Genomic DNA, 23748 nt, shown 5'->3' with positions numbered 1-23748 from the left:
TTCATAATAATTAGCCCCCACAGGATCAAGTTAAAGTGGTCTTTATTGTCATTCGTCTGTTTAGCTGTATACAGTGGAACGAAATGTTGGTCTCTGGAGAAACATGGTGCAACACAGAACAGTATGTAGGACTACATAAAGTTCAAATACGCAAGTGTTAGCCAAGTACAGGGCAATTAATACACGGCACAATGAAGAATGAAAAAGGTTTAAGGAAAGTACCAAAGTTGAAAAGACAAAGAGGATAATTCAGTTAGCTTAGATCTCAGTGTTAAAATGCCTAGAATTCTTTTGAAAGGCAGTATCAGTACAAATCACTGATCTTTTTAACTTGATTTACTTTCTCACTGCAAATAACATTTTAAAGTTAAAACAATAAAAGAGCAAGGGAGTAAAACAAAATGAAAGCCAGCATTAGAGAAATAACTCATTTCATCTTCTGTCCCGCTTGTCCTAAAAGGGTCGCGGTGGCATCAGGGAGAGCAGAGAGGCCCAGCTGCCCCTATCCCCCACAACTTCCTCCAGCTCAGCCTGGGGGATCCCCAGCCGTTCCCAGGCCAACTGTGAGATATAATCCGTCCAGCAGGTCCTGGGCCGATGTCGGGGCCTCGTCCCAGTTGGCCGTGCCTGGTATACCTCCAAAGGGAGGCACCCAGGGGGCATCCTTATCAGATGCCCAAACCACCTCAATTGGCTCCTCTCAATGTGAAGGAGGAGCGGCTCTACTCTGAGCTCCTCCTGGATGTCCAAACTCCTCACCCTGTCACGGAGAGAGAGTCCCAACACCCTGCAGAGAAAACTAATTTTGGCTGCTTGTATCCGCAATCTTATTCTTTCGGTTATCACCCAGAGTTGATGACCATAGGTGAGGGTAGGGACGTAGATCGACCGGTAAATGGAGAGCTTCACCTTATGGCTCAGCTCCCCCTTCGCCACTGCAGTCCGGTACAGCGACCACATTACTGCTGCCGCTGCTCCCAGTCTGTGGCCGATCTCATGCTCCCTTCTTCCCTCACTTGTGAACAAGACCCCAAGATACTTGAACTCCTCCACCTGGGGCAAAAACTCTCCCCTTACCTGGAGGGGGCATACCATCCTTTTCCGTGACAGAACCATGGACTCAGACTTTGAGGTGCTGATTCTCATCCCCACCGCTTCACACTCAGCTGCAAACCATTCCAGTGCGTGCTGGAGGCAGCCATGTAACGGTGCCAAAAGGGTAACATCATCTGCAAAAAGCAGAGACGTCACCTTCCGACTCCCACACAGAATGCTCTCCTGACCTCGACTACGCCTTGATATCCTGTCCATGAAAACCACAAACAGGAGTGGAGATGAGGCACAACCTTGGCGGAGTCCAACACCCACACTGAATAGGCCTGACTTAATCCCGAGTATGTGGACACAGCTTTCTCTCTGTATGTACAAGGACCGAATGGCCTGCAGTAGTGACCCCGGTACCTCATACTCCCGAAGTACCTCCCACAGAATTTCCTGGGGAACATGGTCATAGGCCTTCTCCAAGTCCACAAAACACATGTAAACTGGATTAGCGAATTTCCATGCCCCTTCAGTTATCTGTGAGAGGGTAAAAAGCTGGTCCACTGTTCCACCGCCAGGGCAGAATCTGGATTGTTCCTCTTCAATCTGAGGTTCAGCTATCAGCCGGAGCCTCCTCTCCAGCACCCCAGCATAGACTTTCCCAGGGAGGCTGAGAAGTGTGATGCCCTGATAGTTGGCACAGACTCTCCAGTCCCCTTTCTTAAAGACAGGGAGCACCACCCCAGTTTACCAATCCAAAGGCACTATCCCCAAGGTCCATGCAACATTGCAGAGGCATGTCAGCCATGACAGCCCTACAACATCCAGAACCTTAAGCAGTTCCGGGTGAATCTCATCCACCCCTGGTGCTTTGCCAGTGTGGAGCTTACCAACTATCTCAGTGACTTCCATCAGGGAAATGGACTCTGACAGCCCAAAAGCCTCTGGCCCTGACTCCTGTAATGGAGGCATATCACTTGGGTTTAAGAGTTCTTCAAAGTGTTCCTTCCACCTCCCGACAATGTCCTCCTCAGAGGTCAGAGTTTCTCCACTCCTGCTAAACACAGCCTGAGCGAAACTCCTCCGACCCCTTCTGAGCTGCCGGATGGTTCTCCAGAACCTCTTTGAAGCTGACCGATAGTCGTTTTCCATGGCCTCTCCAAACTCCCCCTATGCCCGGGATTTTGCTTCTGCAGCTGCTGCTGCCTTTTTCGCCTGCCAGTACCTGTCTGCTGAGTCAGCAGTCCCCAGAGCCAACCAGGCCCTAAAGGCCTCCTTCTTAAGCTTGGCGGCTTCCCTCACCACCGGTGTCCACCAGCGGGTTCTCGGGTTGCCGGCCTGGCTGGTACTGACAAGCTTTTGGCTACAGCTGTGCCTGGTTGCTTCCACAATGGAGGTTTTGAACAGGGTTCGTTCAGACTCCATGTCCCCTACCTCCTCCGGGACATGGTAGAAGCTCTCCCGGAAGTGTGGGTTAAAATCATTCTGGACAAGGTCTTCTGACATTCGTTCCCAGCACACCCTCATTAAACGCCTGGGCCTACCTGGTCTGTCCATCAGTTTTCCCTGCCATCTGATCCAACTCGCCACCAGATGGTGATCAGTTGACAGCTCAGCACCTCTCTTCACCTGAGTTTCCAGAACATGTGGCCTCAAGTCAGAAGAAATGACTATAAAGTTGATCATTGAGCTTTGGCCCAAGGAGCTCTGGTACCAAGTACACTTATGAGCATCCTTGTGTTCGAACATGGTGTTTGTTATGGACAAACCATGGCTAGCACAGAAGTACAAAAACATTTCACCATTCGGGTTTAGGTTGGGCAAACAATTCTTCCCAATCACCCCACTCCAGATTTCCCAGTTATAGCTAACGTGAGTGTTGAAGTCCCCCAGCAGGACTGTTGAGTCTGCAGGTGAGGCCCTGTCCAGAACCCCACCTACCTTCTCCAAGAAGGCTGAATACTCTGAACTGCTGTTTGGTGCACAAGCATACACAAGTCAGTTTTCCTCTCTGTGACCTTAAGTTGCATTGAGGCGACCCTCTCGTCCACCGGAGCAAACTCCATCTGTATGGCAGGAAGCTGGGGGCTTGCGAGTATCCCCATGCCCGCCCGGCGCCTCTCACCTCATGCAACTCCTGAGTAGGAGAGGGACCACCCCCTATCAAGGAGTTTGGTTCCAGAGCCAACGCTGTGAGTGGAGGTGAGCCCAACTATATCTAGTTGGTATTTCTCAACCTCCCACACCAGTTCCGGATCCTTCCCCCCAAGTGAGGTGACATTCTATGTACCAAGAGCCAGTTTTCGTTGCGAGGGGCTATGACCCCATGCACCACCCTCCCGCCACCAGGTATACATTGCACCTGACCCCATGCTGGACCTTGCAGGTGGTGGGCCCACATGGCCTCCCCACAATGCCTTTTCGGGCTGACCCCGGCTGGGCTACGTGGGCTGCCCGGCCACCAGACGCTCGCCTAGGAACGCTACCCCCAGTCCTGGCTCCAGTGGTAGGTCCCAGTGACCTTATTCCGGGTAGGGTAAACATTCTCCTGTTTACTTTTTCCATGGAGGTTTTTGGATCATGTTAGTCTGGATCTTCACTCCAGACCTGTTTGCCTTGGGAGACTTTACCAGGCGCATAGTGCTCCCGACAACATAGCTCTGGAGATCCCTAGATCACGCAAGCCAAGGCCCCGATCCAGAAAGGGTAGAGAAATAACAAAAAGCAGAATCTTATCAATTATCTATAACTCCTAGCTCGGTATAGAGCGACAGTGGCCTGAAGCCTATTGCTGAAGCATCGAAAGTAACGTGGGGTACACTTTAGACGGAACAGCAGTCCAAAACTGGGCAATCTCTCTCTCTCTCTCTCTCTCTCTCTCTCTCTCTCTCTCTCTCTCTCTCTCTCTCTCTCTCTCTCTCTCTCTCACACAGGGCAATTTAGAGTCATTGAATGGAGATGGCAAAAAGGAGTGCACAAATGTGCAATGTATAATTTGATTTTGAACACACATTAAGTCTGGAGCAGTTACGGTGTTTTGGGCTTGTTTTTAATTACATTTTCTCTGGTTTTAAAGATAAAGCAGGAATCTTGCATGTTCTGTTTAAAAAAAAAAAAAAAATTAACCTTTTGTGGCTCAGGATCGCGGTTTTCTTTTTGTATCATTTTTGTGGTCTTTCTTTTTAGCTGCTGCTGTATGTAACTTACCCCTTATTAATATATCATTTAAGTTATAGTACAGTATGTTGTATGTGTCTTTGTTATGCAGTGACCTGAAAACGCTGCTGTTCAGTTTGTGTGATCAGTAACAGAGAAATTGATGTGTTGCCTTTTCATTTTACTTGTGACCCCAACTACTCTCTCAGGACCGTAAACCCAGGCAGCCTGGACCTGGAACAAGAAGTGGACCCTCTCAACGTGGACCACTTTTCCTGCACACCACTGGTGAGCGAAATGCTGTATTCAAGTGAAGAACTTCACTAATTGATTAGTTAACAAATGTACTGAATGATTTGTTGAGGCGTTTTCTGGGTTTAGTACTACCTTTGGTATATAGAACTCCTACTTTGAGAGAGTACTTTTAGTGTGTATTCAAAAAGGGATGCGTTCATTATTAGGTTGTGCTTTAAAAGGGAACATGAGCTCAAGAGAATGCTTTAAGTTCTTATGTAAACTTATTTTTGGACTTTCAGATATTTCTTTTTAAGAGGATGTTGAAACACACTCAGAACAGCATGTAAGGGGGGATTGTGGCTTTTAATAAATATTACAAAATGTGTCTTTTAATAAAGAAGGCTCAAGTGAAGTCTCTGGGTATGAACATTTACAGCCCACAAATGTAAATAAGTGAAGAGATTAAATTCCCAGACCCTGTTAGATTGGGCCACTACTACTTTCCCCTCAGTCACCACAGATGCCACATGCACAAACAGCAGTGCATGGGAATTGTGGAGCATGCCCACGTGTGTCTTGAAACAGAATTTTTTATTTATTTATTTTTTTTTTTTTTTGTCTATTTATATTATAGATGCCTCATCTTAGGGAAGAATGGCGACCAATAATTCTTCCTTATCAAAGTAACTTTTCTAAATCTAGTTCTGCTGAAACCATTTCACTCTGCTGCTATTCTGACTGATCAACTGATCATCACCTCAGAATTTTTGACCATTGTAATAAATGTGCGAACCAACAGTAAAACCTTCCTTCCATCAGCAGTAACCACTTGGCACTCCAGCACAGGTTCACAGAGGTTTGGACCCTATACTGCAAGCATAGCGTGCAAGGCAGTGTTTCTCTGGATGGGACACCAGTTCATCATAGGGAAATCTCTCTCCCTCTTTCTGTGTCTTACTTCAACCAGCAGTAAAAGGCTTTGATTTGGGCATGTTTTTCATGTACCACAGAATTCTCCACATATTTGTCAGTATAACAAAGTGCTTGAGTGCATATAAATTTAGTCAAAGATTTGCAGGGCTGTTTTAATAGTTTCTGTTCCCCTTCATCTCCTGGCACAGATGTGGGCCTGTGCTCTGGGTCACCACAAGGCAGCTGTGCTGCTCTTCCATTGGAACAGTCTGGCCCTAGACATCCCTGATTCCTTGGGCCGGTTGCCGCTGGGTGTGGCTCGTTCCCGGGGCCACACCCGACTGGCCCTCTGCCTGGAGGAGCTGCGTGCCCACTGTGCATTGCCAGAGGAAGAATTCAACCCAGGGCAGACAACACCTCTGCCGCCTCCACCCTCTCCGCTTTCCACAAGCCCTGACACAGGTTTGAACCAGCAGGTGCTTTGTTTAGTACCAGAATTCCTCGTGCCCTACCCCTCAACTGTTTCACCTCTTCACTCCAGGACTGAGTTCCTCCAGCAGCTTGGCTTCCCCCGGCGATGCCCCATCACGTTCCCCCAGCTCGGCATATTCCAGTGGCTCAGTCCCTTTGGATTCACCCCTCTACAGTCCTGCAGACCCCATGGACACCTCGGCCCCATCCTTGTCCACTTCTTCGCCACCGCCCTCTCCACCACTTTCCCTCCCGCCCTGGGACGAAGCTTTTGGTGAAGCAGGCCAACCCCGCGATCCCACGTTGCCCATGGAATTTGAGTCGGCTGGAAGCCTCCCTGGAACGCCACATTCCCAGCGCTCGGACTTTGAGGCTGAACTGCTCGGATTTGGTGAGGACAGCGAGAACCAGGAATACCTGCCTGCTGTGGAGGAGATTCAGGTGAGTCCCTGAACCTGAATGCATGAGCTTTGTACAGAAAGAATGTAATAAGCTTTCTCTCACTTGCTGGGTTTTTCCCCACCCACCTGTCCAGGTGGACATGGTGACACTGGCAGAGCAGATTATAGAGGCCACCCCTGAGCGCATCAAGCAGGAAGAGTTTCCCCGCAGTGCAGATTCCCCACTCAGGGAGAGGAGGGATAACCCAGCCATCCAGAGCACCATGCCCTGGCTGGCCACCTACCTTGACACGGTGGAGACCATGGCTGCCAGCTCTCCTTCAAGGTTCTGCTCCTTGTCCTTTATCCTGTTGTTTACCGTGGTGAAGGGAACAGTCATGAGCGTAAACTCCCAATCACGTCCACATTAATTCACAATTTAAAGTATGTAAATGAGTGGAATAATTGATTGCCTGTTGTCAGACACTGGCTATAATACACCTGTCTTTCAGGAGATTTGGAAATGAACTCCATACAAATTACAGTGAAGGGCTGTCTTTGCAGGCCAGTAATGAAAGCCTTACTGCATCTGCCCTCACTGTTCGACCTGAAAAAAATGGACTAAATCACAGCTTACGTTTTGAATGTGATCACAGGTTTTTGTGTGAAAGGCACTGTCTTGGTACTTGTTTAATTAGTTCACACCTTCCTCCTGTTCTTCTGTCAACCTCTATGATGCTTTTAGGTGTGTCCAGCCAATGCCGCTGGCCCCCACATGCCGGTCACCCCGCTCCCCTCGCCCACCCAGCAGCAGCGCCTCCTGGGCTGAATTTCTGGGCGCAGCGGGCAGCGGTCGTGTGGAGCGCGACTTTGCCCTGCTCACCCTGAGTGACATCGAGCAGAGGGAGCTGTATGAAGCAGCACGTGTTATCCAGAATGCCTTCCGCAGATACAAGGTGCGTGTGTCACAACCAAACGTGCCCTGCACTTGCCACTCCATGACTGCCTCTGAGCTAAATGAGGGTTGTACACTATGTGTGAGGTTCATATATCCACATGTTACACCAGGACTGGTCTTTGTCAGAAGAGTTGCTTGTGTATCTTATATTATTGAAAAGAAAAAAAAAATTGGTAGGCGGGTACCAGGATTTGTCTATCCTGTGTTTTGTGCACCTACTTGAACGATGAACCTCGGTCCAGCAAGTGGTAGGCAACAAACTAGGTTTACTTGAGTCGCATGTCTGCAGCTATGTCTCTTTATCTTAATGTAATGCATAAATTGTACTTTTGCTAAGATGTAAGTCGCTTTGGATAAAAGCGTCTGCTAAATGAATAAATGTAAATGTAATAGAACATAGACACATGAGGACTGAGTTCTGTAGACTTTGATCTGGAGCTCCCCTCCTTTTTTCTCTTCCCAGGGCCGCAGACTGAAGGAGCAGCAGGACATGGCAGCAGCAGTCATACAGAGGTGCTACAGGAAGTACAAGCAGGTAGACCGCCTGTTTTACACAGCCTGGGCAGCAGGGGGCATGGTGGTATGAAAGGTCATTTGTGCAGGTCTTGAAAGAGACTTGAGGTCTTCTGGTGCTGAGGGTACTGTGCTTGAGTTTTAATTAACTGTCAATGATAATAGTGGGCTAAAGTCAAGGAGGAATCATGTGAAAAGCATTGCTGCTGCTGCTCCCCTATTGGATGTGTGAATTTCTATGTGTAGAAGTGTCTTCTTTAGTCCTGTTAAGTGATGCCTCCCTAAATTAGTGTGTCCTATGGTAGAGACCCTGGCATTGGGTATTTTTGGCAGCAGCCTCAAAGAGTGACTTTGGGGGTGTGAGATGGCCAGGCTCCTCGCCTCTCCATTATTCCCCTGCAAGATGCTCTTTTCCAAGCATGCAGCATCACCCATTGAAGCCTGCAGCTAAATGGGAAAATAAGATGGGTGGCTCACACAGTGTGCACATCAAAGGATGGGTGTACCTGTGTCCATCAGCAGGGAGACACACCAACAATGTAGAAGAGGACCACGCATTCTGTGAGAAGCATTATTTCTTTAGTAACCATAATAGTATTAGGAATATACGTATTCATTTTTACTTGTATTTCCTCCAACATTTAAATCTTGACTACTGATGTAGAATGTATTTAAATCACAACATAAGTATATAAGCAAGCAGCAAAGCTTGAGTCAAACCTAAGTCAGAATTTCAATGAAATGGTCCATCTTTCTATTTCAGGCAATGTTACATATATAAAGTACATGGATAAAAACACTTTCCGTATGTAGGCTTGTTTAGTCTGTTGCTTGGTGCCCAAAAAGCTCTCAGGAAAACGAGATTTTAAAAAATTAAGAGGTTAGTCACTCTTGGGAAATTGAGACAATGCAGTTCTTTGTGTGGGACCATGCATTTGGGGGTGTGTGTGTGTGTGTGTGTGTGTCTTTGGTTTCTGGCTGTTTCCAGTAACTGCGGAAAATTGAGTCGGCCAATGACAGGCAACATTTTCTCATGTGTTCCATCAGCAGTCCGTTGGGTCATGAATTTGTGTGAAGGTTATTATTCTGAGAGAAGGAGTGGAATCATTATCCAGAGAGCTCATCGCCACGCCGAATTGCTTGTTATGCCTCAATTAAGCACTATGTGTCGGGCTGTAAGCGTTTGCCCTGTACTTCTCTGCTGCCTGGGTGTGTGTGTGTGCATGTGACTAACCAGCACTAACACTTCCTGTTTCTCTCACCCTCTATGCCTTTTTTTTGTTCCTCTTGCTAGCTTACATGGATAGCCCTCAAGGTAAAGTTTCACGCCTAGCAGCTTACTCTTGTCTGAACTCTGTCAATGCAGGCCTGGACTCAAGTTTGTGCGCACACACACACACACAAAGGTACAAAGAAATTCTGAAAGTGACACTTGAGACTTAATCATACAAGGAATAGAAGACAAGTTTGTGTGTGTGTCAGCATACACACATGAACGTAATTGCAATTTAGTCATCTTCTGGGCTGAATATTTTTCTATATCAAAGATGCACCCTTGCATGTACTCATAAACAAGAATAGATAGTTTATCCCGCCAAAATGTATGTCTGTGTGTGCGTGTGCGCATATGTCCAGCGCTTGTTAGGTAATGTGTGTCAGTTTGTGACTTAGCATGTGATCCTAAATGAAATCATTCTCCCTCCCTGGTTCATCAGTATGCCCTCTACAAGAAGATGACGCAGGCTGCTATCTTGATCCAGAGCAAGTTCCGCAGCTACTACGAGCAAAAAAAGTTCCAACAGTCGCGGCGGGCGGCAGTTCTGATACAGCAATACTACCGCAGCTACAAGGAGTACGAGCGGCTGAAGCAGAACCACCGTGGACCTACAGCGCTCAACACCAAAATCAGGTGAAACAGGAGGTGTCTTCAGCAAGTAGTGTTCCTTTGTCAGTGTCTATGCAAGATCACGTTTAGCTTTTATTGTAAGCGAGGTGATGATCAGGAAAGGTGACTGTCTTCCTGAGTCCCAGTCATTCTCTTTTGTCCACTCCAGAAAACATACGTGTGCATGACACAGCACTCAGTCCTAATGCACCTTATAGTGGCATTCTTTGTGTCTGTATTACACCACAGTCAGGGCTGCAGCTTGGACAACTTCCAAAATCCCAGAAATAAATCAAAAAAACTTTAATTGCTGGGTTTCAGGAGGACGTCCAAAGTAACTCTAAGCTCTTACAGTGGGGAAAGACTACTGTGTCCAGGGTGATTTTCAGCTCCAGTCATTGCGTAGGCAAGCCTGCAGGCTTGTGTTAGCATCAGTGTAGCTGCTATTAACGTGTGTTCAGACAGCTTTCAGTGGGACCTTCCTGAGGCCATGTGACTGACACATTCTCTCTCGCTCTCAGGGGTTCATTTCTTACCAAGAAACAGGACCAGGCTGCTCGCAAAATCATGCGATTCCTGCGCCGCTGCCGACACCGGTATCATGTGCACTCCGTGCTCTCTTCCTGTAACAGGTAACTGTCTGCACTCCATCATGCGTAACTGTGTCCTCTGTGCCCCTTCCCCACTCCCTCTGCACAGGATCAAGGAGCTAAAGCAGAGCAGGGAACTGGAGAGTCTACAGGCGAGGAACCTTGCATCATAACGGCCACAGCCTTTCAGTGGGGCTGGAGGGAAGCAATCGCTGACCAATGAGGCATGCGTGCATACGCACACACACGCAAACATGCACACACTCATGCTCTCACAAGCATATGTACACAAACGCAGCCCTCTTACTTGACTCCGGTCACTGACTCTGAGTCTTTCCTCCCTCCTGCACAAAGACAGTCCGCAGTCCCTCTCACATCCGCACACTCCCTGAACGCGACAACACCCCCACCCCATCCTCTCCCTCTTTCCCGCAGTCGTCGCTTTGCCTTCGCACCTGCTTTGTTTCCTGACACTGAGGGAGAGGGACGTAACAACTGAAAGAACAGACAAAGACATCTGCCTTATTTTTCATCTTTCTAATGAGACCAGAGAGAGTTTACAACTTGTCATTTCTCTGCTTCGGGCTCGTAGATTCTCCTTTTGTTTTCTTTGCAGAGTCGGAATACAGCTTTTTCAGAATGTATTGCACTGTTGTGGTATTCTTATAGGCAAAGTGTGTGTGTGTGTGTGTGTGTGTGTGTGTGTGTGTAATATGTACACACACAGTCATTGATATTCTTATTTATTGAATATACTTTTTACAGGCATGTTTTTTACATTACTGTACTTTAACAGGAGAGGATGAAATAGCTCTCCCTGATTGACAGCTTGATGAACTCTTTTAACTTGAACTAACACACCAACCGAAGTACTAAAGCTCATTCAAGTCTTAATCCAGCAAGGTTGTCAATGTTTACTTCCCTCCCCTCTTCTTACTTCCAAACGTTACCAGTTTGTGTGTTTATTTCATAGTTGGACCAATGCTGGGTTTAGCTTTTCAGACTTTACAGTGAATGGGGAGGAAGGATTAAAGAAAATGTCAGCTAGTGCCTCTGTGACGTAAGCCTGGGAGCGAGTTGTGGAGGCAGAGATACCGTTATACCGGCTCTGTGCGCGTGTGTATTTTCCCCTCCCGTCTCTTAAGGTTAACCTAAAGTTGGTCCCTTGTGTGTATGATGGCACTGAAATATGGTCATTTCTACTGGCTACCTGTGCATTTTATTTACTCTGAGTCTGGTTTCAGTTTGGTTCCACCTTAAACTGAAGATCAAGACCTGAATTAAAAACTCTTACTGGTATACATGCTACTTTTACTTAAGTGCTCAATTACAGAGACTCCAAGTGTTCATGTACTTGTTTATATATTGCAGGGAAAAGGTTTCTGCTGTGTGTTTGAGTGTATGCATGTCTGTGAATGTCTTTTTTTGTATGGATTGGCCTGTACCTTCGTGTCTTTATCTGTGTGTGACTGGTTTTATGTCTGTGTGTGTTGTGATTGAGGCAGAGTGAGAATCTGTGCGTTTTCACTTGAGCGGACTTGCAGGTCTCAGTCTGCAGTTTGCATTCAAGTGATGGTGAAGTGAAGGTGTGCTGTACAAACAGGATGACCCACTCAGTCAGTTTAGGGGAGCTGGGGGTCTTTTTTTGAAGGACAGAGGGGTACACTCCTCAAGCTTTCAGTCCCTCACCCCAGCAGTACTGTCTGGCATGCCATTAACCCCATGATGAAGGAACGGCGAGCAAACGATGAATGGCACCATGACTCAAAGTGGGTTTCACCGCTTGTGCAGGATGCCTCGCAGTTTCGTGACTGGAGGTGTCAAACCTGTGCCTTTATGCTGAGGGAAGGAACAAGGCTGAAGTTAGTCCCGGTACCTGAGAATTAGCTGGGTTTCCCTAGACACAAGTGCTTAAGACTATCGGTACGAGAATACGCGATACGCCTGTAGATGTGCTGCAGTAGGAATGTTGATGTGACTGAGGCCTAGGATTCGCATCTTTGCGGCCTGCTGTATTTTCGCTGAGGCCCATATCGTTTGGTAACATGGTGCACATTTATACCCTCGATGCACGGAAAGAAGCAGCTGGAGCAGGCTGCCCAGCGCAAGCTGCATCGGATCCTGAGCTTTTCACACCTTAGAACGTGAGTCGTGAACCTGAAACGAGTCAATGCCATTAACACGGGGTCCTTAACTGCATTTTCTTGCATTGCTAGCCTGCACTTCACAGAGCCAGTTAGAGGATTCTGCTTGTGTATCTACAGGTAGTCAGTAATTTATGTGATGTGTACAAAACTTTTCTTTATAAACCGTTCTAGTTTTAAATGTGCAGTGCCTTTTTATTTTGTTGGTGGTAGGAAGATTGACATCATGTGTGACCTCATTTTGGGGCATGTTGGAAGGCCTGGTGTGTGCTTTTTAGAATGCAGTTCTGAGCACTCTATTCATAACCAGTGTGCAGTGTTTGTGTTTTTACACCAGGTGTTGACGACAGACAATGACACAATAAAGTAACTAAGATTGTTTTTAAAAAAAAAAAAAAAAAAAAAATTCTTGTTTTCACTCTGTATATTTTTTTTTTTTTTTTTTTTTTGTTTTGCATATCCAGGTGGCATTAAACTAGTTTACACATTTACTCTGCATGTGTTAGCTGGGCACTGCACTTTTAAAAGAAGCAAACAAAAAATGAAAATCACTTAAGTACTGATATTAAGACTAGAACTTAGATTGAGGAGAACTGAATTTAATAATTATGCATTAATCTGTAAATACTGTAAAATAAGACAGCTGAGAATATATTTAAGGGAAAAATTAGAAATTTGCTGGATTATGGAGAATATATTATACCTTGTTTTATTAATTATTCTGGCATCTGCTCAGTGCATGTTCATATTCATATTTAAAATTATTTTTGTTTGATATTTTTAAGATGGAGTGTTTTTTAAGTGATCACTGATTTGTTATTTGCTTTGCATGAGTTTGAATCTTACAAGAAATTGCTTAAAATGTCATGTGTCTACATCTTAAAATACTGTTTAAATATTTATATTTAAATTTCAGAAAACATTTCTCCTGTGTTGTAAATGATTTTATTTACCTTGACATTGGATCTGTTTTAATATTTCATAAGGACGATCATAATAAAACTGACATTTGAAACTCTCGCTGCTTGTCCACGTTCACGTTCATTTCAAGGATTGAAACGATTCCGGCTCGATTCGTCACCGCTCTCTTGTGCAATTTCTGTGTGTCCTCCTGCAACCTTAAACAAATATTCTGTGTGAAAATGCGGCCGTTTGTAGACGGTGTAAACCGGGAAGGCACGGGGTTGAAGGTTCGAATGGAGCGAGCTTGTGACTCAGGAACCCTCATTTAATATTGATTGATAGATATTGCGAGTGAGCGGCCGGAAGCGCCGGTTAATTTGTAACGAAGTAACGCGGAGCTTCGCGGCGGCGGGGCGTCGCCCTCAAAGTGAAATCGGTGAATCGCTCCTTCCTCAGTAATTTCCACTTCTGAGTCACTGACTCTACGCTGTGGCTGTCGAAATGCTTAGTTTGAATTAGATCATATTTTTCCGAACTGCAACTTCATTTCGCTTTCTACTAATTTACATTGTTTTCAGACGCCTTTTCTTTCGAATTATTTCATCTTTTGACTTTTGAGTGTAACTGACATTGAGTTGAAGGGGAGTCTTAAAGTGATTTTGGGTTTGATTTATTTAGTGTTCGAGGTTGGAATTTATGGGAAGTGCGGTGTGCGGTGGCGCAGCAGGCTTGACCGGGTCCCGCTCTCTGGCGGGTCTGGGGTTCGAGTCCTGCTTCGGGTGTCTTGTGATGGACTGGCGTCCCGTCCTGGGTGTGTCTCCTCCAGCCTTGCGCCCTGTATTGCCGTGTTTGGCTCCCGTTTGCAGCGACCTTGCTTGGGACAAGCGGTTTCAGACTGTGTGTGTGTTGGAATTTGTCTCCCTTTGCACTGACCTTCAATTTTGATCTTTGAATGAAGAATTGACCTTTCAATCTTTAGTGCTAAATCGACTTTTTCCCACTTTGAATTTGGGTTTAAAATTTGAACTTTTGAACACGGTTTATACACCGATCAGTCACAACATTAAACCCATCTGCGTAATATAGTGTAGGTCCCCCTCGTGCCGCCAAAACAGCTCTGACCCCCTAAGACATGGACTCCGCAAGACCTCTGCAGGTGTCCTGTGGTATTTAAGTTGCAAGGTGGGGGTGGGGGGGGGGGGTCCATGGATCGGACTTGTTTTTCCAGCTGCAATGCGCTGTGTGTTCTGACACAGATAACCTTAAATGCTGCTCATGATTTTCAGCAATTTGTGCTACAGTAGTTCTTCTGTGGGATCGGACCAGACGGGCTAGCCTTCGCTCCCCACGCGCATCAGTGAGCCTTGGGCACCTATGACCCTGTCGCCGGTTCACCGGTTGTCCTTCCTTGGACCACTTTTGGTAGGTAGTGACCACTGCATGCTGGGAACACCCTACAAGACGTGCAGTTTTGGAGATGCTCTGACTGCCATCTAGCCATCACACTTTAGCCCTTGTCAAAGTCGCTCAGATCCTCAAATTTGCCCGTTTTTCCTGCTTCCAACATCAAATTCAAGAACCCACTGTTCACTTGCTGCCTAATATATGCCACCCTGTCCCTGTGACAGGTGCCATTGTAATGAGGTAATCGGTGTTGTTCACCTGTCAGTGGTTTTTATGTTGTTGCTGATCGGTGTAGGTGAGTTTTAAGTTGATTTTGAGTATTGACTTTGATCTGGCTTGTTCTTCCTTTTTGAATTGATTGGTTGATAAAGCGTTGATACAAAGTTGCGCCGCGATTTCCAGCCCGATCGCGTTTGTCGCGTCTCGTCCCCCCGAGTCCCTCGCAGAGGCGGATAGCATAAGAGAAGAGGGTGCAATGACTCTCCTCCACCAACCACCAACCACCCCCGCTCCCTCCCCCGTCTTCCCTCCTCCCAGGACTTTTTTTTTTCAACAAACAAAAGTGAAAGTGCCTCAAAGCGGGGTGTTTAACATGTTCCAGAACCCGGGTCCGACCCAGGCGCATCACCGCGGGCTGTGCGCGCGAGCACGAATGTGTGTGTCCGCGATTTTGAGGATCAGTGTGTGATTGTGCGTGTGTGTGCGTGTGACGTTTCGCACGCATCCGCCATGGCCAGGCTCAGAACCCGGGTTGCGACCCCAGCGCAGCCGGTGCCCCGCGTGGGTCCGCAGTCCTTGTGCGCGGCCTCGGTGGCCGTCGCCTCCACGTGCCTCGGTCTGCTGCTCGTGCAGTGGGTGCGGATCGAGGAGCTGCGCGCGGAGCTGCGGGAGCTGAAGGTCCGAGGCGGGGGGCAGGAGGACGCGGGAACGCGCGCAGGTGAGAGCTGCGCTTCAACCACGTGTCTTGGTTCATGAATATAGAACTGCGCGATGAGCTCGCGAGGCTGTCTCTGTCTTCATGAAATAACGTAAGGAAATCGGACACGAGCTTTCCGAACACTCAGATGTAGTGTAAATAAAACCGTGTTCTTTGCTTTAAAGGACTGCTCGTTGGAACACGCAGATCGTTCGTAAATCGGGCAACGGTGCCCATTTCCATGTACGAAGAAAAGCTGCTCAGCCGATTGCGTCTAATAAACAGGACACTTTTATTTCCCACGTCTCTGTCCGCCAGCGCAAAGCACGCCGGTGAGCAGAGTTTCAGGATAATCGATTGTGTGTGTGTGTGTGTGTGTGTGTGTGTGTGTGTGTGTGTGAACCAAGGGACTGGAATCATTCCTGGAAGTGGGCACGCTTTGCTTTATTTGTGTAACTTGAGAAATGTGTGTTTTTCTCCTTCGCGTCCCCGCGTTTCACCATCCATTGCTGTCGGTCCCCCTTTTCAATTCCCAGCTGGACGGAAGTAGAGCCTCCGAGTTTTTTTTTAATTTTTTTTTTTTTGTTAAATAGTAACAAATGGTTGTCATTAGTAGCAAACGCCTGGGCTTATCTGTCAGTGCTGTGATTTAACTGTCCTCATGATGGACACCTGGGACAGAATTCTTTGTCCCGCTCCTGCTGCTCCCTGTGTGGGGGCAGTGATGCCCTTTGCCTCTGGATGAATACAGGATGTTTTGTGTGGGCGGTGCGTGCCAGGTGAGGACGTGACTCGGACCCGGAGGGACCTGCCAGGCCACGCGCCTCGGAAACAACGCCAGCTTGGGCACCGTGAGTCACTGCACTTCACCCGTTTACAACTCACCGTAAGGAATAATGATCACTATCTTTGAGGAGCGTAGGGGTTAAGATCCCCTCTGAAGGTTGCTGGTTCAAGCCACTTATGCCTACTGCTGTCGCGCCAGTGAGCAGGGTACTTGTTCTTCATTGCTTTGCTAAAATACCCAGCTGTATAAACTTCAGTTTCACAACATGCTTTGGATTAAAACATCAGCTAAGGAGGAACTGATGACTAATCTTCTTGATCAAGGAACTTATCTTTAACTGTAACAGTACAATACCCAGCTGTGTAAAAAATCAAAGCTGTAAGTGGCTTTGGATAAAATGGGCAAAGGTGGCATTGTGTTTAGGTCTCAGGTTTGAATCCCACTTCCTGCTGTAGTACAATTTATCCAGAGTAAGTATCTTGATTGCTCTAGTAAAATGACCCTGGTGTACAAATGTGGCAAGTAATTGTAGGTAGCTTAATCTTTGTGAGCTGTTTTAGAGAAAAGTGTCAGCTAAATGAGTAATATAGATGCAAAAATCTGTTAAGCATGAATTTAATATCTGACATGTAATATTAGATCTCAAACTCAGAAAGTTGCTGTTTCATGTCGTAAGTACTGCTTGTCATTGTTTTGTTGTCCTACAGGGCGGCGCACTTTTCTGCACCTTCTCCCACTTTCCTCCCACTCTGATGGTTAGTCCGTTTTTAAAGAGCCATTGCGTTTATCTGAGTAATGATACAGTCTATCGAGGTCGGTCCCCTCTCTCCATCTCACCCTGTGGGGTCCCCTCTCATTTCTATACCTCTATGTGTCTGCTATTATCTCCTTTATAATATTCCTTCTGCTTCCATTCAGCAAATGTTACATCAAAATATCGTATGTGTCGAGCGAAAGAAATACACACACACACACTGTCCATAACCGCTTGTCCCAAGCGGGGTCGCGGCCAACCGGAGCCTAATCCGGCAACACAGGGCGCAAGGCTGGAGGAGGAGGGGACGCACCCAGGACGGGACGCCAGTCCTCCGCAAGGCACCCCAAACAGGATTCGAACCCCAGATCCACCACAGAGTAGGCCTCGGCCACACCTGCTGTGCCACTGCACACCCTGTGAAAGAAATACCGTACAGTATATAATACAGACTACACACACACACACACACACACACACACACACACACACACACACACACACACACACACACGATCTACAAACAGGGCCTGTCTCGCTGTCTTCTTTTTGTCAGATGAAGAGGACAAGACGCTGCTGAAATGGACAGTGGGACAGAGTCAAGGTGAGGGACTGCAGGTTTCTGGGCACACGGTTACCGTGACGAGAGGAGGGCTTTACTTCATCTACAGTCAGGTAGATAAAGTCGATGGATTTGTGACAATCAGCAGCCAGTGATGTTTATGAATGAGACATGGGGACACACCATAAACAATAAGAGTGATGTCGATGTCCAGAAATGCAGCCGCGCTGCACGCCGCGGTTTCCCTCTTCCCAAAACCGGGGTTTTTACGGCAGGTCCTATATGAGGACACCACCTTCGTCATGGGTCATGTGATCAAGAAGTCTCTGGGCAACAACAAGACCAGCTTAATGAAGTGTATGAAGAGCATGGCGGACAGCATCGACCTGGCGATGAACACGTGTTACACTGCAGGTGGGTGTGAAGCACGCTGACCATCTCGCTGGTACGGGCCCTCAGTGCTCTGCACGTACAGTACTTCTCCAGTGGGTTCATGAAATGTACACAAATCCATATGATGACATCCCCCCCTCCCCCCCAACATCTCTCTGCATCAGGTGTGCAGAACCTGGAGTCCGGGTCTATGCTGGAGCTCTCCATCCCACGTAAGAAGGCGGGCGTGATCCTTCAGCCCCACAGTACCTTTCTGGGCATCTACAAGATCTGACCCTGCAGGCCCTCCGCACGGGACCCATCGCTCAGACCGAGAACTCGCGGGGAAACGCCACTGGTGGAACTTTCGACTCTGACTGCGGTGTGTCTTAATACGAAGAAGAGAGTTTTATAAGTAAACTGTTTGAAATGGCAACAATGTGTAGGGCGTGAAGAAGGACTTGGAAGAGTAATACAGTACGTAGCATCATAAAGCGATACGCGCCCGCCCTCTAGTGGTGCTTTACAGTATGTGACGCGTAACCGCGGCCAGAGCCCGAGTGGATCACCAGTTCTTGCTCTTCAATTAGCTGCCACCTCTTTGTCCAGAACCACTTGCTGTTTTTTGACTAACCAGCATGCAGCTGTTTGCCTATTTACACGAAAGGAAACTCTGTCTGGAGTTCAGGGTAAAGACTTTGCTCAGTGGTACCATAGCTGGAGTGGGATTCGAACCTGGAACCTGCAGGTGTAAAGACGATTTTATGTGAGCCTTATATGAATATGTGCGCACTGTTTTTTTTTTTTTTTTTTAGGGGTTTTGCTTTTTGCCAGTAATGTCCTTTTTTTTAATACTTGCTGTGGACCCACGATGAGACCCAAATAAAATCAAATAACGCACCGAAATGGGTGAAACAAGGATGTGCGCAGAAAAATAACTCTTCCGTGTCAACACGGACAGACGCTGTCCATTTAATTCCTAGCATCCTCAGCGCGTCCGAACAAGCTCCGTGCTCGCACCTGTACCCGCAGGCCGAACAACCAGTGTTGCCGCGAGAGCTACATACTGACTCCGTGCTGCGGCGAAGCGAGGCCACGTGCCAGCTGTGCACGTGGAGTCGCACGGATCGCAGCTTGCGAGCGAACTAATGAACGGAGTGCTTGAAATGCCGAGTGATGAAACATTCGCGCGAACTGGATGCACAAATAGCGGAATTATCTGAAGTCCCATAAAAATAGACGTGGGAGGGGGGTTAATTCCCAGTCTCCTGCCTGTTAATGATTTCTGAAAATAGTGTGGTGATGATTTTTTTCTTTTTCTTTTTCTTATGAACGGCGCTGCTTCTCAACTCCGAACGACCGCACAGGTTCTCTTATTAAACAGAGCTGGAGGGTGAAAGTAAACCGTAGTCTGGTCGTAGTTCTCCTCTGTGTGTGCGTGCGTGCATGCGTGCGTGCGTATATATTATAACCAGACGGCATCCTGACTGTGGGCTTCCTGCATGAAACCGCACCATCTCAGCAAGTCCGGTGGTGACAGCTGTCAGGAACTGTTGTAATGCTGTGTATTTTGCAATTTCTTTTTTTTTTTTTTTTTCTTCCAGTAATCAGCGAAAGAGCCCTTTCTTACGGAATTCGCCAGCAGATTCCCATTACTATCAAACGCATCCGGACCGCGGGGTTTGAAAGCGGTCGGAAGTGCGATGTGGGCAAATCGCATGAGGTCGATATTTAAATCCCAGCTTGTCGGGTTCCCATGAGAAAATCCCTGGAGTTCGTCCTCAGGAAGGCCTTTTGCTTGCGTTTGGGGTATATGGTTCAACACGCAAGTGGGTGTGGGGTCTAAGGTCGACCGCAGGCGCCTGCCAGTCAGGTACACACATAGTCACTCTCACCCTTACTGTAGCGTAGGGAGGAAGCGTCTGCGAAAGGAAAAGGGCTCTTCCTTTGCTGTTTCGCTGGCTCCAGGTCCAGAGCCCTGACCCTAATTGTTGGAGGGGTCACGGTCATCTCGGTCACATTCGGCCTGGTGATAACGATCGCCTGAGGGGAGTAGGGTGGCATTCCTCAAGCTCTGCGTCGAGATTCCACCGGCAGGTCGGCTCCTCGAAGACCTGTGGGGTCTGCGGTGTTTCTGCAAGGGACCGAGGGAACGGTCACCGATGGTCATCGGCAGATGGATTAAGATGCAACAGCAGGGCCCCCCGCGTGCTCCGTTTTGGACACACGAGCGCAGCTTTGCTCCCTCCTGATACTGGAGTTCAGGGGTAGGACGAGCTCTGTGACGGGCAGCAGTGTAGCCACGCCCACCTGTGCCATCATTGGCTATACCTGATTGATGAGAACCAGGTGCAGCACTACTATTTAAATGAGTAGAGTGGCAAAGGACAAGAAGCGTCACCCCGATCTCACACTGCTGCCCAGCGGTTCCGGTTTATGTCCTTATGCCGTCTTTTCATGGTTTCTTTGAGGTTTTGATAAAATACCGTAAGTCCGCGTTATCCTGCCTCATGCCTGGTTGCTCCTTGAACCCAGCACTCCAGGCGTTCCTTAGGCCCCTCTTGAGGGGAGAAGAGACTCGAGCGACAAGGGAGAATCCCAAGGCTGTGCAGACCGAGTAGTCTAACCAGTGCCATCATGTATATAGCAACCGTGGTGACGTATGGCCGTGTAGCCAGAGGGACGTTGTATCTCGACCGCTTTCCCGGTGAACTCCAGCACTGTCACCCAGCACTTTCACGATCGGAGACCACTTTGGATGGCCTCGGGCCTACGGCCGTGACCGTTCCCGGCGCGTCGCGCTCAGGCTCTGGCTCGACGGCCCGACCTTGTGTCGCCGTCGTGGAGGGTTATGGGTTCTACAGCGCATCTATTTTACATGAAGTTCTGACTCCTCAGTCTTTGCCTCGGAGATGAAGCTTGACAATTTGCTCTTCGTTTTGACCATCAAATGTTGCTGCTCGAGGATTAGGAAGCGGTGCGGTCAGCAGTACTGGGCGGTCTGTGAGGCCCCTGACAAACATCATCACGCATTGACAAGCAGGTTGAGATTCTCCTGGACCATCGATTACACCGTCGATCGATTGTGAACCGTTACGGCGTCATTTCGGTGAGGCGCTCTGGTGCAGTTCCCGGATCGGACACCAGGGGGCAGTGTGAGCCTTTCCTGCGGGCCAGTTCCTTTGATCAGGAATTTCTCCATCTGTCTCGAGAGCTCCAAACGTGCAGCCTGCAGCACGGGTGCTAGTTCAGACCCTGTGCAAGACCACCTCACTCCAGCCCATCAGTACTGGGCCTTTCCTGGGACTTGAACTAACAACCGCTTTGCTCTAAGTCCAACTCTTGAACGTCCCGTAACCACGACACCCCCTGCTGTGGATGCCGTGTTTGTGGAGGTACGAACCTACATTTATGGCAGCAAAGAGACACAGCGGGTAGAGCTGCTGCCTCACAGCATCTGCTCTGTCTGGGGTTATCTTCGAAGCCATCTCAGTCTGTGTTCTTCCCATGTTCACATGGGTTTCCTCTAACTGCTCTGGTTTCCTCCCATTCTCCAGTGATAAATCTGAGGTGAACTGGCGGCTCTAAAGTGCGATCGTGAGCGTGCGTGATGATGCTGCAATGGATTGACATTCCATCTTATGTGACCATTTGCCCTGTGTTTCTGGGATAGGCTCTGGACTACGATGACCTTGTCTCGGACCTCAAGCCAAAAACGGCGAGCGAGTGAGGATCTACATTTATTCGCTTATCGAACATACAGCGCCGAGTCAACAAAGTGGATCGACGGCCAGGGTTATGTACGCACAGCTTGTGCGTCTGATACCATGTAGCCACGTTGCTGGTTCACATCCCTGCAGTAGCTCCTATAGAAGCGACACTCAAATAGAAAATACATAGATAATTATAGCAGATGGTGTTGGAATCATTTATGGAGCTGGCAGGAGAGGAGTGGCTCTCGAAGAGATGGATTTGAGACCGTTCTCGAAGGGCAGGAGGGATTCAGCTCCTCTGAGGGATGCGGGGAACTCATTCCAGCACATTGGGGCCTTCTGGGCTTTTAATTTTGGCCCATATAAGTTTGACCACCAAGCAGCCAGGGGCGGAGTAGCACCGTGCTCTTGCAGGGCTGCAGGGAGTGACCGGGTCCTGTAGGGGTTGAGTTCAGAACTGTTGAGCCTAATGTTTAAAGAACACTTGTGTATGGAGAAAAGGAGACATCGGGGGGCTGAGGGAGAACCTTCTGATTGGCTGGAGGGTCCAGAGGCTGGAGCAGATGAGGTGTTGCATTTCTCAGGAGATCCGTCGTCATGCTCTGTCCTTCGCCGCTTTCATCTCACTGTATTCTGGGTGATAAACCCCAAACCCCCCCCCCCACCAACCCACCCGTCTGCTCCACACACCAAATCGTTCGGCCCGAAACGGAGAAGATGCAAGAAGCCATTTTGGCGGCGATGCGTTTGGTTCCTGTCACTGCGCTGCTCCGTGTGTGTGTGTGTGTGTGTGTGTGTGTGATCTTTTGAAACGCTACAGTCGATCTTTGAAGGGATGCCTTTGTCCACATCTGCCATTGGCTCAGTTCCTCTGGTGACAGGAGCAGATATTGGCTCTAATGGGACTTGTGATAATTATTGGATTTATGACTTTATGGTGACGCTGCTTCTCCTTCATCCCCCCCCCCCCCCCTTTCTACTGGGTGGGTTTTGGGGTCGGGTACGAGCAATGGCACATAATGACCGCACCCCCCATTCACTGTGAAGTTCCGCTGTTAGATGTAAAAAACATGAAGGGGGACGTGGGGGGTGGGACATGTGACCCAGGGCATCATCGCGGGAGGTGGGGAAGAAGACACGGAATTTTGGGAGGAGCGAGAGGATCACAGGATAGGAAGGAGTGAATGGGGGAGCGAATAAATGGATGAATAGATGACACGCACACAAGTGTGACATATCTGTGACGTCCTTTGTTAACGAAGACTCGCTAACCGCAGCGACCGGCCGGAACGGGGGTCGCATCCCTCGCCGATTCCCACCGAATTCGGCGTGCGTCCCACGTGCGAGCGGGAGACGCACCTGCGAGCGGCAGTGCGAGAGCCGGCTCCTCGTTCCCATGCCGCTCATGTATTTGTGGTGTCAGAAGTGGAAGGAAGGAAGGGTTCCGTTACTCAGTAGGGCCCCACAACTCCTGCGCTGAGGGTTCGACTTACCCTGAACTGCCTGTAGTTCGTGTGTGTGTGTGTGTGTGTGTGTGTGTGTGTGTGTTCACCCTGGACAGGTTACAGTGCTCAAGGTTGTTCTAACAGCTATATTTGAGTTGAGGTTATTGTCCTAAACTCTAGAAGCAGAACTCACCCTGAGGGACTCCAGCACGTACACACACACACACACACACACACACACACAAGTGTTTTCTTGCAGAGTGTGGTGTTTCAGTGTACTGGGAGCGTGACACGAGTGCCATCCCCATCTGCTTTCCAGCAGGAGGACAGTTACAGTCCACTGTTAGTGAGCCAAGGTCCCCCCCCCCCCCCCAGCAGGAGGCTGTGAAGTGGGGCTGGACACCAGGCAGCAGGTAGAACAGTGACCACATGGATCTAGACCTGACACCAAAACAATGCCCCTTGAGCCAGGTGTGTAACCTGAATTGCAGCAGGAAAGTACCCAGTAAACACAGTAACTAGGTCGACTACATCAGTGCAGCCCCCAAGGTACTTGGGGTAAAGTGGGTAAAGTGTGTAGTAACACCACATGTCCGGTGGGTCTC

General features: G+C 48.4%; 2 protein-coding genes across 5 annotated transcripts in view; both read left to right on the top strand.

Moving 5' to 3' along the window:
- LOC108920349 (calmodulin-binding transcription activator 2-like) overlaps positions 1-12687 on the top strand; it is a 29537-nt gene extending 16850 nt beyond the window's left edge. For 2 of the 3 annotated variants that reach the window (XM_018729049.2, XM_018729047.2), the window contains exons 14-23: positions 4407-4485; positions 5556-5808; positions 5888-6258; positions 6353-6543; positions 6943-7153; positions 7619-7690; positions 8963-8983; positions 9384-9577; positions 10075-10149; positions 10253-12687. In XM_018729049.2, coding sequence (XP_018584565.2) covers positions 4407-4485; positions 5556-5808; positions 5888-6258; positions 6353-6543; positions 6943-7153; positions 7619-7690; positions 8963-8983; positions 9384-9577; positions 10075-10149; positions 10253-10316 — 1531 coding nt within the window. In that variant the 3' untranslated portion in view covers positions 10317-12687. The remainder of the gene's footprint in view (positions 1-4406; positions 4486-5555; positions 5809-5887; positions 6259-6352; positions 6544-6942; positions 7154-7618; positions 7691-8962; positions 8984-9383; positions 9578-10074; positions 10150-10252) is intronic. The other variant, XM_018729048.2, reaches the window with a different exon arrangement.
- A 2121-nt stretch (positions 12688-14808) lies between these two features.
- On the top strand, positions 14809-19450 carry tnfsf13 (TNF superfamily member 13). 2 transcript variants are annotated; one of them, XM_029247103.1, is made up of 6 exons: positions 14809-15531; positions 16290-16361; positions 17005-17052; positions 17608-17726; positions 17889-18027; positions 18171-19450. In XM_029247103.1, the coding sequence occupies exons 1-6, from the start codon at positions 15324-15326 to the stop codon at positions 18278-18280; spliced, it is 696 nt and encodes a 231-aa protein (XP_029102936.1). In that variant the 5' UTR covers positions 14809-15323; the 3' UTR covers positions 18281-19450. The 2 variants fall into 2 exon arrangements, with proteins under 2 accessions (XP_029102936.1, XP_029102937.1); XM_029247104.1 differs by lacking the exon at positions 14809-15531 and adding an exon at positions 15632-15842 and having other exon boundaries at positions 18171-19449.
- The last annotated feature ends 4298 nt before the right edge of the window (positions 19451-23748 follow it).

Source organism: Scleropages formosus, chromosome 21 (assembly GCF_900964775.1).
Source record: "Scleropages formosus chromosome 21, fSclFor1.1, whole genome shotgun sequence".
NCBI lineage: Eukaryota > Metazoa > Chordata > Actinopteri > Osteoglossiformes > Osteoglossidae > Scleropages > Scleropages formosus.
The sequence above is the reverse complement of the archived record's forward strand: the minus strand, read 5'-3'. Positions and strand labels throughout refer to the sequence as shown.